Source organism: Camelus dromedarius, chromosome 23 (genome assembly GCF_036321535.1).
Source record: "Camelus dromedarius isolate mCamDro1 chromosome 23, mCamDro1.pat, whole genome shotgun sequence".
Classification (NCBI taxonomy): Eukaryota; Metazoa; Chordata; class Mammalia; order Artiodactyla; family Camelidae; genus Camelus; species Camelus dromedarius.
This window is the reverse complement of record NC_087458.1, coordinates 21668573-21686447: the sequence shown is the minus strand read 5'-3', so window position 1 is coordinate 21686447 and position 17875 is coordinate 21668573. Positions and strand designations below refer to the sequence as shown.

At 34.5% G+C, this 17875-nt stretch overlaps 1 protein-coding gene across 4 annotated transcripts in view; it reads left to right on the top strand.

The window, feature by feature from the left end:
* Positions 1-17875, top strand: part of COP1 (COP1 E3 ubiquitin ligase) — a 165277-nt gene that overhangs the window by 102312 nt on the left and 45090 nt on the right. For all 4 annotated transcript variants that reach the window (XM_064478015.1, XM_064478016.1, XM_010992918.3 and 1 more), the window contains one exon: positions 8834-8950. In XM_064478015.1, the coding sequence (XP_064334085.1) occupies positions 8834-8950 (117 nt within the window). The remainder of the gene's footprint in view (positions 1-8833; positions 8951-17875) is intronic.

Sequence of the window (17875 nt, the reverse complement as noted above, 5' to 3'; positions counted from 1 at the left end):
ATTATTTAGAGTATTGTGTTACAATTGATATTTTTATGTTTGAGAACAGTTTCACTAACGTTAAACATCCTTTTTATAATAACACAGTGAGAAGAGTCTTTATGAGAGTACTTGTGTTTTTGTAATGAAGACTGACATTTGTTCAAAGGTGGTAACTGGTCAGAATCTTCATCAGGAAAATGGAAGCAATTTAAATAGGAAGAGCAATTTAAGTAGGAAGAGATTTTTGGAAAATTTTTCATTAATTTTAAGTTGTATTAAAATACACATACAGTTAACCGTTTTAACCATTTTTAAGTGTACTTACTGTTCAGTGGCACTAACTACATTGCCATTTTTTTGCAACCTTCACTACTGTCAACGTATAGAACTTTTTTCATATTGCAAAACTGAAAGTTTGTTTCTGTTTTACTGAAACAGTAACTCCCATTCCCCCTTCACCAGCCTCTGGCAGTCACCTTTCTACTTTGTCTCTATGAAATTGACCTAGTACTCTAAAGTGTCACATTAGAGTATTTGTCCTTTTGTAACAGATTTATTTTACTTAGCATAATGTTTTCAAAGTTCATCCATGCTGTAGCTTGGGTTAGAATTTCCTTCTTTTATAAGACTGAAAAATAATCTTTTCTATGAATATACCACATTTTGTTTCATTCGTTGATGGACAGACACTTGGATTGCTTTCACTTTTAGGCTGCTGTGAATAATGCTGCTATGAACATGAATGACAAAATATTTCTTTAATTTTTTTTTTTAATTTTGTAGGGCATTTGGACTTTTATTTATTTATTTATTTATTTATTTATTTATTTATTTATTTATTTATTTATTTATTTATTTATTATTTATTTATTTATCTATCTGGTGGGGGAGGTGGTTCGATTTATTTATTTACTTTCTGAGGAGGTACTGGGGATTGATCCTAGGACCTTGTGCCTGCTAAGCATGCACTTTACCACTTGAGCTATATCCTCCCCCCCAAAATATTTCTTTATATCCCTGCTTTAAGTTCTTCTAGTTATATAGTCAGAAATAGAATTGCTGGATCGTATGATACTTACATATTTAATTTTTTAAGGAACTTCCATTCTGTTTCCCACAATGGCTGCACCATTTTATATTCCCACCAATAATGCCCAACTGTCCTGATTTTTCTACATCCTTGCCAACACCTGTTCTTTTCCCTTTTAAACAATAGTGATCTTAAGTGGTATCTTATTATGGCTTGGCTTTGCATTTCCCCAGTGATAGTAATGCTGAACATCTTTCCATATGCTTATTGGCCATTTGCATATCTTCTCTGGAGAAATGTTTAATCAAGTCCTATGCCCATTTTTCAATTAGGTGTTTGGGTTTTTTTGTTGTTGTTGTTATTGAGCTGTAGGAGTTCTTAATGTATTATGAATGTTAATTCTTTATCAGATATGTGATTTGTTGATAGTGTGCTTTGATGCACATAATTTTTTCATATTGACGATGTCCAGTTTGCCTGTTTTTCTTTCTTTTGTTGTCTGTGCCTTTCATGTCATATTCAAGAAGTCATTGTCAAATTCAATGAAATTCAAGTAAGTTCAATGAAAATTCAAATAAATTCAGTGATACTCAGTGTAAATTCAAGTTTTTGCTCTATGTTTTCTTCTAACAGTTTTGTTGTTTTAGCTGTTACATTTATGTCTCTGATCCATTTTGAGTGAACTTTTGTATGTGGTGTAAGGTAAAGGTCTGACTTTAGTCTTTTACACGTGGATATCCAGTTTTTCCAGCACTGCTCGTTGCAAGATTGTCCTTTCCCCATTGGAAGGTCTTGACACCCCTGTTGAAAACCATTTGTTCATATCTGTGAGGGTTTATTTTTGGACTCTGTTCTCTCCCATGTGTCTGTATCTTTGTCTTTATGCCGCTACCACACTGCTTTGTTTACTGTAGCTTTGTTTAGAAATCTGAAAGTGAGTCCTCCATTTTTTTCTTTCTTTCTCCGCCCCCCCCCCCCCCAGATTGTTTTGCTGTTTTAGGTCTGTTAAGAGTCTATATGAATTTTAGGATGGATTTTATTCTATTTTTGCAAAAATCTTCATTGAGATTTTTGTTAGGAATTGCATCAAGGCTCATCTATCTAACTGATCTTTTCAAAGAACCAGTAGGGTTTTGTTGACTTTATTGATTTCTGGCGTTAATTTATTGATTTTTGCTCTGATTTTTATTATTTCTTTTCTTCTGCTTAGTCTGGATTTGATTTGCTCTTTTCTCTCTAGTTTCCTAAATTGGAAGCTTAGGTTATTGATTTTGGATCTTTTTTCTTTGCTAATATGTGCATTAATGCTATAAATTTTCCTCTAAGTACTTCATTCTACAAATTTTGTAAAGTCGTATTTCATTTTCATTTAGTTCAAAATATTTTTAAATTTTGCTTGAGGCTTTTAAAATTTGATTTATATTATTTTAAAGTGTGTTGTTTAATCTACAAGTATTTTGGAATTTTCCAGCTTTTTTTTTTTTTTTTCGATTTCTAGTTTAATTCCTTTGTGGTCTGAGAGATACATTGTATTATTCCTGTTCTTTTAAATCTGTTAAAGTCTGGTTTATGGCCCAGAATGTGATCTGTCTTGGTGAATGTTCCATGTGAGTTGGAGAAGACTGTGTGCTCTACTCTTACTGGATAAAGGACTTTCATAGCTAGAGAGGAGAAGTCAGTGCCTGGCTTCAGAACTTTGAAGGACAAGGTTGTTGTGGCTAATGCAGCTGGTAATTTGAATTGGAAGCTGGGGCTCACTTATTTTGAAAATTGTAGGGCCCTTAATAATTAGGCAGAATCTACTCTGCCTGTGCTCTGTAGATGCAACAGCAAAGCCTGGATGACAGCACTTCTGTTTACAACATGGTTTACTGAATATTTTAAGGCCACTATTGAGACCTACTGTTCAGAAAAAAAGATTCTTTTCAAAATAGTACTGCTCATTGACAGTGCACGGGGTCATCCATGACCTCTGATAGAGATGGACAATTAAATGGATGTTTTTTTCATGCCTGCGGATACAACATCCATTCTACAGCCTGTGGCTTAAGGAGTAATTTCAACTTTCAAGTCTTATTATTTAAGAAATAACATTTTGCAATGCTACAGCTGCCATAGATATATGACTCCTGATGAATCTAGGCAAAGTCAATTGAAAACCTCTGGAAAGGACTCACTGTTCTAGATGCAGTGAACAACATTCATTATTCATGGGAAGAGGTCAAAATATCAACATTAACAGGAGTTTGGGAGAAGATGATTTCACCCTTCACGGATGATTTTGAGGGGTTCAAGACTTCAGTGGAGGAAGGAAGTAACTGCCGGGTGTGGTAGAAATAGCAAAAGAACTGGGATTAGAAGTGGAGCCTAAAGATGTGGCTGAATTGCTGCAATCTCATGATAAAATTTGAGCAGTTGAGGAGTTACTTCTTATGGATGAGCAAATAAAGTGGTTTCTTAAAATGGAATGTATTCCTGGTGAAGATGGTATGAAGATTGTTGAAATGACAACAAAGGATTTAGAATATGACATAAACTTGGTTGATAAAGTGGCCTGGTTCAAGAGGATTGAATCCAGTTTGGAAAGAAGTTCGACTCTGGGTAAAATGCCATCAAACAGCATTGCATGCTACAGGAAATCGTCCATGAAAGGAAGAGTTAACCGACAGGGCAAACTTCATTTTTGTCTTGCTTTAAAAGGTTGCTACAGCTACCCCTGCCTCGGCACCACCATTCTGGTCAGTAAGCAGCCATCAGCACTGAGGCAAAGCAGTCTTCCGGCAAAAGGGCTCTGATGATGGTTACCCTTTTTTAGTAATAAAGTATATTTTAGTTGAAGTATGTAAAATATTTTTTAGATATAATGCTCTTGCACATTTAATAGACTAAAGTATAGTATAATATGACTTTCATGTATATAAAGCACTAGGAAAGCAAAAATTTTGTGTAACTCACTTTATTGCAATATTTGCTTTATTGTGATGTTCTGGAACCTAATGTGCAGTATCTCAAGGTATGCCTGTGTTTAGTGTTAATTAAATATATATATCACTCCTTGACTGGTGATTTTACTTACAAAATATAGCCTTTGTGATAATTTTATAGTCAGAATATTTTAAATTACTTTTGATGTATTTTACATAAGTATATTTAATATCTTATATATTTAGCTTTTGATAAATTTTAGCAGTTATTTATTAATGGAAGTTATTTTTTCATTGCATAATTAAGTCCTGAGTCTTTACAAATGATATTTTTCCTATTCATGCTGTGTATTTTAAAAATAGTTTGTTTCCAATTATATATGCACATATTTGCATGTTAAAGAACTATCAATATGTAGCAAGGTAATCAGAAAAGATTTCATAAGCCATTTTATGAGTTCTTTGGGAGAAATGTATTTTCCCTTTTAAATATATAACCTAAGAATCATTTGCAATAAATAATTTTGCATTTGAAATAAAATAAGCACATTCTTTAAATGCTTTTTTTTTAAACTCTAAATATGAGTTGAAGAATTTAGGCTTTAGGACAGAATAAAATTAGTCTTATACATTCTAAGTTTTCATAGTTTTATAAGTTAATGTAAAAGTGCTAACTTTGAAACCTTGCTAAATTTTAAAAGTTAATTTTAGTTAACTCATATTGAATGAAATGCTTTTACTTCTTTTCATCAGAGGACTAAAAAAGTGAACTGCAGCTTAATAAATAAATAGCATTATGATAGCAGTTATCTTTTTTATAAGATATAACTTTACTAAGTGTAGTATCTCCTGGATCCAAATGAAGTTACAATGCTTATTCTGGCCGTCATCCCAGATGGCTCCCAGTGATCTCTGGTTTCCGATATTCCCACACTTGTTTAGTTTCCCTTCCTCCCCCATTGTGCCAGCCTGCATGATGGGAAGAATACTGCAGAAGGTGTGTGGCTTCTGAAGTTTGGTTATAAAAGACAGCACAGCCTTCATCTTCATCATTCTCTTTCCAGTCACTTTGGTTTGGGAGAAGCCAGGTGTATTGTCATAACCCCAAATGGTGGGGAATTGAATCCTCATGCCAAGAGCCATGTTGAGTGAGCTTTGAAACAGGTCATCCAGCTCAGCTTATCTGTGACCTCTGAGCCTTGACACAGTAAGCCAAAAGCACCCAGCTAAGCTGCTTGGGGTGTCCTGTTTCTCAGAAACTATTTGACGTAGTAAATTTTGTTGTTTGTTTTACATTGCTAAGTTTTGGGGTAGTTTGTTGTACAACAGCAGCTAACTGATATGACCAGGGCTGTTTTCTTTTTGATGAAATTTAAAAGAAAAACTTGCATTTGGTAATCAGCATTGTCAAAATGCACATCTTTGTGTTTAATCTTTTATACTTTTTTATAGACTTACCAAATAGTGTAGCTGTTTACGGTAGTTTCTGGTGAAGTAGCACTTTTCCTTTTCACTCGCTCTGTTTTCTGTAGGATCTAGACAGCAGTTCATAAATGGGTCCAGGAGCATCCTATAGCAGGCATACGCCTACCTGTGCCTCCTCACTAAAGATAGGCTTTCTTACTGTGTCAGACTCCTGTGCCTGTTTCCTTTATCTTTTACAATGAATTCTTAAGCTTTGGTCCAAATAGATATGCAGCCCTATCTGAGAAGCTCAGAAACATATAAATCCTGTACATTGAAATTGATACTGACATTATTATAGATGTGCAATGTGTTCTGTTTTTGGAAAAAAAAATTTTGAACATAGAACTTAAACTTAGGGACTCTTTAACCCAAATTTTACAAATTAGTAGATTTTAAACCTCACCTATCCTCTAATGTAGTTGAATTTTTAAAAACTCTATTCTTCAATGGGACTTAAAATTCAGGTCATACTTCAAAAAAAAAAACCACAAAAACCTTTTCTTTACCTATTAGCACTTAGTTTTAAGTAATAAAGCACTTAGTTTTAAGTAAAAAGTTTATTTCCTAAATTTGTTTTTATTTTTAGCCTCCTATATTTTGACATGATTTTCCTGAGAGTCATTATTTTGATTTTTTGCTGAATGTCAAAGGAGACTATATATAAATAAGGGCAATGTGTTTTGTTTGATTTAGTTGCCTTATCTATTCACCTTAAGGATACTTACTTTTAAATTCATTTTTACGTTTTCTTACCAAAAGGAGTTTTCACAATAAATGTTGAAACTATCATTTTTGAAGTTAAATAAAATTCTTTCATCCTTTTAAGGAGAAAAATAACAATAAGCATGTTCTTGTTGATTTGCAAGCTGTCTCCTTATTTTGAGAAACATCTCATTTATATTTGTCTTAGACATTTTCTTCTAATACTTTTATTGATTTCTTCTATACTTTCTCCAAAAACTTATATTATTTTACCTTTTGACCTTTGATGATATCATAGGATATTGAGTTGGTTTTAATTGACTTTAATGTTACGTCATCATATTTGTTACATTAGTTTCTTGGATCTGCCATGCAGTGTGCTACTACCTGGCTGACTTCCACAGTAGAAAGTCATTCTCTCGGTACTAGAGGCTAGAAGCCCAGAAGCAAGGTAGTTGGCAGGGCCGTTCTCCCTCTGAAGACTCTAGGGAAGAACCCTAACTTGCCGCCTTCCTAGCTTCTGGTGATTAGTAGTGTCCCTTGGCATTTTTTTTAAACTTGTATCTGCATCCAGTTTCTGCCTCTCTCTACACCTGGCCTTCTTCACTCTCTGCCTTTGTATCCAACTCTCCCTCTTCTTACTAAGGTACCAGTCACTGGATTTAGGGCCCTTGCTAATCCAGTATCACCTCATCTTAACTTGATTACATCTGCAAAGACCTACGTTAACATGCATAGGTACCTAGGGTTAGGACTTCAGCATATCTTTTTTGGGTAACACAGTTAAACCCACAATACATGTTCTGTTTAATAACCAGTAACATAATTTGTTCTTCATGCATTTTCCTTTTCTGTACTTTATATATTCAGCGTATCTTTTAGTATTTTAAACCTTTGAGTTATCCTTATAGCTTAAACAGTTATATTAAATTCTAATATCTTATATATTGAAAATTATAGCTATGGTAAGTTGCCATTATGACATTTTTAAAATGTAAATGATTACTTCATTGAGAAAATCACAGTGAAATAAAAAAAAAAGGCTTCACTTCTAGATTAACTGTTGTTCTGTTAGTTCTGGTTCATTTTTATGCTTACTTATATGTAATAGTCATAAAACACTGATATATAAGCCTTGTTTGTAAAGGTCCTCAGTGATTAGTAGTGAGGTTATGGGAATAGTAGATGCTCCATAAATGTAATGTGGTGGGTTAACTCCTTGCTAGGCTGTTTGAGTTCAGTTCTACCCCTTGATATTCTAGTCTGTACATGCTGTTTGACATGCAGACTTTTACTTACAGCCAGCCATCTCATCTCAGAATTGTGTATCATAATTTCCTGAACAAGTGCATGTTGATTGAAATAGCACATGACTCCTATTGGAAAGTAACTTGAAACAAATCAAATATTGCTATTTAAAACTTTTTTTCATTTTAATAATGAGTATCATTGCTCTCTGGGAAGGCTAATAGATTCATCACGTTGTAAGTAACTTTTTAATGATTAATTTTTATTCAGGGATTTCACATATTAAAAGAAATTTTCTATTCTGATGAATTCTCATTCGTAGAAGATAAATGATCCTTTTTTTATTCACACAGAGAAAGTCTCTATTCTTATGTTACAACATGCATAGAAGTGGTAGTTGTTGGAACCATTTTTACCTTTTTTCACTCCTATTTAAAGATTCCTGTGTTAATAATCCTAAAAAAATTCTAAAATTTTACTATGCCTTCCTCCCTATGTATTGGTTTTCAGCCCACAATATGTATTAGAATCACCCAGAGAGCTTTTTAAAAAACACCAGTACCTGGACCCCATTTGCTCACTGTCCTGCATGAGACATTGGGACCCACTGAATGATGGATAGGAATATTTTTGTTGTTATTGTTAATGTTCATTATTAATTCTAATATTCAACAAAGTTATAACCTATATCTTGAAAGTCTATTTTATATCTGTATTCTAGTGTACTAATACACTTTTGTTTAAAAATGATATGATGGTTGCTCTGTTATCTTACAAGATAACATCTCACTGCTTTCAGGTATGACCTGCTCTGATCAGTCAGCTTTTTACTCACTAATCATTACAAATCTCAGCGTATACCATTGGAATGGACTAAATATCAAATATTAAAACTAAATTTTAGAGTTTAGCTAAACAATTCTGTCATCTATTACTTTAGACATACTAAATCATATAACTAAGTCCTACATGAAATTTTAAAATCATGGATTTCAATTGAAAGATAAAATAAGAACTGCTTCCAGGCACTTTAAAATGACATTTGTGTATATATCATATATATAGTCTGATACATATCATACATGAGAAAGTGTGTGTAAGATTCTCAAAAGTGTAGAGTTGGAAGATAAATTGTGTAGTTGCCTGACTTTATACAGACATACAGTATAAAGTATACAAAAATGAATACATGTGTATCTCCAGATTGCATTTTTTTACCTTTTTGCCTTAATTATGAGATCAAGTTATCTCTCATTATATAATGATTATCCATGTTGTTTTCTAACTTTGAAACTAAGCTCTCTTGGTTTAAATACACTGTTCTATTAGTCATTCATTCAGTTTAATCATTTTTAATCCTAGTAAACCAAAATGCTTAGATTAACATGAAAAGATAGCTGTAGCAATAAGCAAACTTTCTAGGTTATAGGAGCTAATGTATTGTTTATTTCTTCTCATTCTCATTGTCCCTTACTCTCAGTGAAGCTATGGTCTACCAACCTAGACAACTCAGTGGCGAGCATTGAGGCGAAGGCTAACGTGTGCTGTGTTAAATTCAGCCCCTCTTCCAGATACCATTTGGCTTTCGGCTGTGCAGGTAAGAAATTAAAGTAGATTTGTCTTCTTTTGATATTGGTTGAATATCATGACTAGAATAAGAGAACGTTTTAAAACGAGTAACTTCCTCTGTAGGTTTAAACTTTGTTTTCATTATTGCAGTATAAATTAGAAGCGTGTTGTATGCCATTATTACTCATTAATTGCTGTGCCTTAATTTCCATGTTCTGTCACCCATGTTTAATACATAGCGATGGGTTTGTTGATTATTTTTGTTATTCTTCTAAGTCTGCATGCGTGAACTAATGCTTGTTCACAAACTTAGGTTATAATGATGTTTAAACAATGAAGCTATATTGTACAGACTCAGGAAACTTTTTTTTTAAGTAAAGGAAAACTATTAATTCCTTCAATAATTATTTATTGAGTGCCTACTATGCAAAAAGCACTCATCTAGGGGCAGTGAATAAGACAGATGAAGTCTTGTATCATAGAGTGCATGTTAACATAGTAATACTCAAAAAAATCATAGCAAAGAATTTTTGGTTGTTTTTCTTAACTAGAGACCAAATGTCTGGGTTTGCCTGAAGCAGTCCTAGTGTATACTTGTCTTAACCATCATAATTACTATTAATGCCTTCTTTCATTCTCAAAAGTGTTATGGGTTGAAAGATAAATCATATGGTCACTCTACTCTTAATTCCTTTGCCTTCTATATTTGGTTTCCCACCTTGAATGTTTACTGAAGCAGTAAACATCTGTAATTTAACTTTGCATTGTGAAATCTCTAGATTCTTTCTTAAATTTATAATCTCAGTTTAAAAAAAAAATGTAACCCAGCACCATATCGTGAGCATGGTATTACCTTTTAGAAAGGTAAATTTAAACCTTAATTTTTCATTACATCTTTTCCTTATTTCAACCTACTGTTTCACTTGGATACTGACTTAATTTCATAATTAAATTCCAGGAGGGTATGGACAAACATGTATGTGTGAATAGAATTCTCTTTTCACTAGCAGATAGGGTTTTTTGTTTTTTGTTTTTGTTTTTGTTTTGTTTTTTCCCTCGTGTGTTGCTCTTTCCATTAGAACCTACTAATCCTTCTTTCATTCCTGACTAGTCATTTGTGTCTTCTCTGTTTTTTTCATCTTGCTAAATATTTGTCAGCTTCTTCAAGGTTTCTGGTATGTGCGTGTGTGTGTGTGTGGTGAAGGTTCTGTGTGTGTGTGTGTGTGGTGAAGGTTCTGTGTGTGTGTGTGTGTGTGTGTGTGGTGAAGGTTCTGTGTGTGTGTGTGTGTGTGTGTGTGGTGAAGGTTCTGTGTGTGTGTGTGTGTGTGTGTGTGTGGTGAAGGTTCTATGTGTGTGTGTATTTAGTTAATGGGAAGTGCTTCTGGGGCCAGAACACCACATATTCGCACTGTTCTTAATGTTCTTATGCAAACTTACTTCTTGGAAGGGTTGGAGATCTGCAGATTGAATGTCCTGGAATGACTCTTAGGTCACTCTAAGTACAGGCAGGCCAAGAGAGCTGTTCTTTTTTCTCTTAGCCACTGAAACTGTTGAGATCAAGCTCTGTTGAGATCAAGAACAAGATGCCAGTGTTGTAATCAAGGAAAGAGAAATCTTTCGCTGTAATTGCCACAAAGCTCGATACTAGACACTGAAACAGTACATCAGAGAATCTCTGCATCATTATGATGATACTTGAAACAGAAATATCCAAGGCAAAATGACCACAAAATTCCTACCTTTCAAATTGTACATAAGCACATTCCATTGTGGACTCTAATTCACATCTGGAAGCATAACTGCAAGGGGATCTGGGCAATCATAGTTTTTTACTTTCCTCTCCCATAGACTGTAAAATACTACAAGGTATTGGGAATGGATGCTAAGTGTCATTGGCTCTGTCCAGCACAATGCAGTTTAATAAGAGTTAAGGACTTATTTTTCCTGGCTTTGAAATACATGTTAGTATCAGAGTAAGGTATTAATGAAGCCGATAGTCCTTACTTCATTCCCTGCTTTTAATTGTACCTTTTACTAACTGAAACATGCCTTTAATCATAAGAAAAATCTTTACTACTAGAAAACAATGACTGATATTGAATCATCTTCATTTAGAATTGAAACATTTCTTAGGCTGTAGGCTGTTATCTAAATATTGCTCCTAAAAGTGTAAAGCGTCAGTCTCTTTAACTGTGCCCTTTATTTTACCACTGAGAGCATGATAGAATCATATTCATGAGGGTGCTTATTAAATATCATTTGTGATGATGAATTTGACATTAGAAAATGGGTTATACATTTTTAAACATTGCCTTTGGAATTATGATAAATAGGTAATTAGTATGTGACTTACCCACCAATTACAGATTGACAACCTGTTGCAAGGGCACTGTGGATCCTGCTTGGGTGGTGATACATTATGCTAATTCTAAGTTTCCTGCCTACCTTCATTTAGATCTTATATTTCCATTTGGTACAATGAATTCATTTCTCTCTCTCTGCTCATATTTCAGTCTTTCACCTTTTACCATGATTCAGAAAGATGGGGTTTTTTGGGAAGGGGCTTGTTTGTTTTACTGGAGCTTATAGCATGAAAAATTTCTTGAGGTGGACTGAACATTTACAAGCACTTCTTTTAAAATATCAAATCCTAAGTCATGGTCCCCTTGAAAATAGTGAACTACAAATTTTAAACTACCTTTTGTAGTTAATACTGACGAAATGGCTTTAAACTTTATTTTAAACCATTTAAAATCTACTCTTGAGCCCTGAGATTATTTGAAGCATGCTTTTGCCAGAAGAGAGAACAGTATTTTTAAGATAAGAGTAAAGGTGTTTATTGTCTTGTTCCTAGATTACTACATGACGTTTTCTTACTGAGTAGCAGAAGATAGGAAAACAATTTATCTTCCCTAAAGCTAGTTTGAGAAAGCATCATAAGACTATGAAATAAATAGAACTAGCAGTCTGTGGTTTTAATAGAATGGTATAGTTGACTGCTTACTAACTTGAAGCATCTTGCAAGTTTTAAAACTGTAACTGGTATAACAAATAGGAAATACAGGTACTCTTAAATTGTACTCTTTAAAGTAATAATAGTCAGCCCCTGCCGAAATTAGCAGTATAAATCAAGAGTAAGATTAATACTGTTCTGATTTAGGAGGGGTATTTATACTAATAACATATTCAATGGGAGGGAATACTGTTTCTAGAACAAACAAGTAGGAATTCTGAAATGTTCTATTTAAACTGTGTTATCAGTAAACATTTTCAGTTTTGCTTACTGTAAACTCTTTGTTACTCTCAGTAAATGAAACAGTTCATACATGTAAACATACACCATTTATTTTCCCATTTTAAATACTTTCTAATTTTTGTGATTTGGCATATGATAATTCTTAGTCTTCAAAAGGAGAAAATAACCTTTTGGTGAGGGGAGTGGTTGATTAATTTATTTTTAAGTATCGACATTTCTTCCCTTACTCTAACACTTTTAGAGTGGTTTCTCATCGCTTAAAGAATAAACATAGATTCTTTTGCTTTCTGTTCTAGACCCTCCATGATTGGCTTCAGTATTCCTTACACTTGATGTATTTTGTTTACTCTTTGAAAATTTTTACTCAGAAGAATTTTTATAAAACATTATCCTTCATAAAGATTTCTTGATTCTCAGTACAGCTGAGGCTATCTTACATACGCACCTTCCACTTTTAAAAATGTATGTAGTTGTTTAAAAATTGTTTATATTTGATTATACAAATAGTACAAGATTACATCTTCACTCTCAGCTTCCATATGTTACAGATGAAACTTAAGTTCCCTTTGATCACACATTATTAAACTACCTCTTCAGAAGTACTACTGTTAATAGTTTTACAGGCATCTTTCCATAGATAGATAGGTAGCATTCCTTGAGGAGGTGGCCAGTAAGTATTTTTCTTTACTTCAGAATATTTTTCTGTTTCTAAATCAGAGTGGATTTAAAAGGTGAACATCCACACTGTGTAAAACACACAGTTTTAGAATATCTCTAGGTCTCTGAAGTGATTTTATGGACTACCTTCTGCTCCCCGACATCCATCACCAAAATACAATTCCATCCCTTTCAGCTTAAGAACCTGGTGTTTAGTTTAAGAAGCTATGAAACCTAATTTAATTCATTTTATAGAGCTAACATAGAAAAACTTGAGTAGGATAGATAATGCAAGTGCTTAGAATATCCTTTATTATATTTTCCCCATCTTATTTATGTCATGGGAAACATTATAGATTTCTTAGGTTTGTAAATCTGCCTGTTTTTTATTTTATATAATGGTTGCCAGTGGGAATGTCTTTTCCTTCACATTTAAATAAATTGTCTGAATATTTATTTAGTAAATCTTAATTAGCATCATAACATTCATGAACATGTGTTTCAGTTATCTATGCTACATCAAGGACATTTGTTCTCAAGTTTCTCAGTAATTTGTGTGAATGGAATTGGAAGTGGCATGCATAAAGCCAATATTCAAGAAGCAAATTGTTCTGTTATTTTGTCATAAAATCTGCTTTTGAGAGTTAAGAATCTAAGAACAGCTTTGAGGCACCTGTAAAATCTTTCACCGATTTATGTCTGTTTTGCCTTCCAATCTGTAAGTAGCACTCTAACTAGATCTATTTTAAAAAATGGGCTTCACAAGAAATTTTATATTTGTATTAAATTAGAGATATTTTAAAGTCAGACGTTTATTATTCAGCTGCTACTAATATAATAGACATGATCATTGATTGGGTGACTTCTGTTATCTTGTCCTCTAAGTCACTTACATGTTCCTCTGCATTATCTAGTCTGCTTTTGACTGCCTTTAGCTCGGCTCTTACTCAGCCATTGAGTTTTCTGTTTTCAATTGGCTCCTCTGTATAGTTTCTGTTGCCTTTTTGTAGTACCCCCTGTCTCTATTCATGGTCTCTCTTATTTCCTTCAGTGCTTTTATCACCCCCTTTTTGAAGTCATGATCTAGTGGACTGTCGAGGTCTGTCTCACTGTTTGTCCTTTCAGGGAACTTCTCTTTTTCTTTTAATTGGGAGCAGTTCCTCTGCTTCTTCATTTTACTTATATTTCTCTGGCTGTATGGATTTAGGAGTGTCAGTTATCTACTGTGGTCCTGAAGGGCTGTGGTTTGTTTGTTTGTTTGTTTTTATTTAAAGTGAGAGCGTTCCTGTGTAGACTGTGCATCTAATAGTTTTGTTGCGATGGCTGTTCTTAGTATGGAAGGTTGCCACGTCCCTCTTCCATGTGTGTTGGCTGTTATCCATTTGATCAGGGGTGTGATTGGTGTGGTAATCAGAACCTGCCTGATTGTTGTTGTTGAGCGGGGCCTCCTTTTTTGCTTTCTGGTTGTCACAGCCTTAACTGGGTCTGCTCCCCTGTTGCTGGAATAGAGGCTTCTAGACCCGTTTCTGAGCTGTGGTGTGTGGTAGGCAGGGTTGGAGCACTTCAGACAGGAAGAGGGTCACTGAGTATACCTCTGCAGGAGATGTCCACTGGGAAGTGCCCTCTGTCATGTCTGTCACTTGTTATAAGGGCTTACAAAGTACTCTTTGTTGACACTGCCTTTGTCCCTGCCTTAGCTGCAAGAATGTCAGCCACCCGCTCTGGTGTACCCCAGGTTCTGGGCCCCAGGAACCACCAGTACAGATCCGCCAGTGTCAGGCGCTAGGACCCGCTGTAGCGAGCATACAGTCACACACCTGAATCCGTGATGCGCCACAGGGTCAGTGCAGACCCCAGCGCTGCCTCTGTGCACAGTACATTGGCTTATTGTAAATACCCATACTTGCCCCCACTGTGTGCCAGATCTTCGCTCACTGCCTGTTTGTTCCAGAGGCGCAGGTTCACAAAGCACTGGTGGAGCAAATCCACCCTCTCTGCCTAGGACAAATCTCAGTCTCACCTGTGAAGTTGCAGGGCCCCTGGGTATGGATTCAGATTTCAACACCACCTCCTCGCAGCTAGGAGCTGCGTTGGCTATGACCGAGCCCACTTCTCTTCTTGTGAAAACACGCCAACAGTGGAGCCAGGCGGAAGAAGCAGCTATGGCACAGCTGCATTGCACCCCTCTCCTCCCGTGCAATTCCAGGTGACCAGACAACCTAAACGTAAATTGCAAAACTAGAAAGTATTTAGAAGATAATGTAAGAGAGCTTCTCTTCATGATCTTGTAATAGGGAACGCATTAAGAAGACAAAAGGTATAAACTACATAAATGGAAGGTAGATAAATTTGGTAAAACAAAATTAAAAACTTCTGTTTGTCAAATACCTGAAAAAAAATTTCTTAAAAAGTCATTTTTGGGGAAGACATTTAGAACACATATAAATGACAAAATATTCGTATCTATATTACATGCAGAACTCTTTCAGATAACCAAGAAAATGATAAATGGACCCTGCAGCCTTGCTCCTCGAGGCACATCTGCACAGCAGTAGCGTCACGTCTCCAAGGAGCTTGTAAGAAACACAAACTCTGAAACCCTGACCAAGACCTACTGAATCAGAATTTCTGGAGGGAACCCTAGAAATCTGTTTTTTAACAGTCTCCTCAAGTGATTCTTATGCACTCTGAAGTTTGAGAAGTCTTGCCCTAGAGAAACACATATTTGATAATGTATATAGTTGCACTGTTTGCACATTCATGCTGTGGAACATATTCAGCTGTGAAAATGAATGAACTACACCTCCATGAACTCTTGTGGATGAGTAACAAGCATAAGTGTTGGATGAAAGAATGTCACCAAAAAACCCACAGTACATTTCTATTTATGAGCATGCAGAACAAACTGCACTGTTTAGGAAGATATACATAGACCATAGGAATGTATAGTCCAACCATGAAGAAAAGAAAGGAAATAGGTATTACAACTTTAAGTAAAGTGATTACCTCTCAGAAGGAGAAAAAGAAAATGTGATATTCAGAAGGCTTTTAAGGTATAGGAATATTGTATTTGTAAGCAGTGTAGTAATTACAAGGATAGTGAAACTATTCACATATATTTTATAGACTCTTCTGTATGCAGGCTGTTTTTCCAGTCACAAAGAAGGTTTTTTTGTTTTTTTTTTTAAATGATGGAAAAGATGTAAACTAAATTAAATAAATGCTAAAAATTTAGCATATAGACATTCACAAAAGATGTCATTAAATACTTTCTTGGTGACTTAAGAGATTATGATAGAAACTTCTTAAAATTGATTTTGGGCAGTTATGAGTGAAATGGTTTAAGTGAACAGACATGGTAGTCTCTCTCAAGTTTTTTTACTGAAAGATTGAGATTTCATTAGCACTGTTTAATTTTTGTTGTTTCCATCCCCGGTAATTCACTAAGGCTTCAGGTTCAGCTGTATCACTTATGTTCCTTTTTTGTAAGCACCTGCAGACAGGATGGGTTATGTTTAAGGGAATTATTAGAATAAACCCAATGCCAGAGTAAAGCAAGATTGCTACTGTTTATTCAAATATTCACTCAGTAATAGAAGGTTTTATACCCTGATATATGTGACTTACTTAAATGGTTCTGGAAAATGTGTTTTTCCTCGTTGAGGTTTTTAAAAAATTGACTTCTAAGTATGGCTTACTGTTGTAGATTATTGTAAATCTGTCATATGAACTACTTAAAATATTTTTGAAAAAACTGTGTTAGAAAATTGAAATCATTTTTATGAATTTAAACATTTAGTGTTTTTACTGTTTGCAAGTTGGATTTTTTAAAATATGTTAAATATAGTAGAATGATAAATCATATAATTTATAGATTATTTCTTTAGTGAGAGAATTAGAACGAGATTGGAGAAGAGGCTATATCATAAAGGGTCGCTTCTGAAAATACAAAATTTAGCCACTAGTATCTGAGTTACAGATGTCATTAGTAAAAAACCATAGTTAAAATATTATCTTAAAGGGCTTAATTGAATTAAATCAAATGTGAATGAATATCTTTTCCTTCAGAGATCCTAGTTTAAGATAAAATATATAGATTGCCATGTCAGTATTACAAACCAAGAGCTTGAAAGCCTATCTAAGCCAGCTTTCTTTCCACTTGGTGATTATTATTTCATCCTTTTGTGACCTTCTAGTGTATAAATGGAATGCTTGCACTTGTTAATATTTTAAGAGTCATTTCCTCTAGTGGTTCTGAATTAATCTTAAGCTATATCAACCGTATTTTAGACTCTCCAAATTTTACTTTAACAACAGAGCCAAATGATTTGGTCTCTGTTACAGAATATTAAACTATTGTTGTAAGATGCTGAAAGATTTGTTTTAGATTTTAAATTTTTGGTAAATTGCATTAATGGTTTCAATTCTTATTCCTCCCTGTATCTGCTTTGCCATGAAACAACGCTTTCCTACTTTGGGAAACAACCCCACCCTTGACTCTGGACTTGGGCCATGTAACTTGCTTTGCCCCAAGTGATGTTAGGTGTGACATTGAGCAGAGAAGTTTGAACTGTGCTTATACAGTTGGACTTGGTTATTCTTGCCCCTTTGCCATCACCGTGAAGAGAACATGCTCAAGCTAGCTGCTTGCCCCAAGGGGAGGAAGAAAGGCAGTCGGAGCAGCACTGATTTGCCCCAGCCCAGTCATGCAACATCCAGACACATAAATAAGCTTTACTCTAAGCAGCCAACCCTAAGCTGTGCCTCAGGTCTGTGAGAATAAATGAAGGTTCTAAGCTACTAAGTTTTAGAATACTTTGTTGCACAGCAATTTTGTGGCAATGGCTAATTAATACACTTGTATGAAATTTTATGATGTTAAATAAAGGCTATTTCTCTATATAATTATCAAGGTGCTAATCATCTTCTGTTTATTAAAAAAAACATTACATATAGAGTATCAGTATACTTACAGCCCATTTTATCACCTTCACTGACTTTCAGTTGTCTGAAAGCGCAGAAAAAAAAGTCTACATAAAA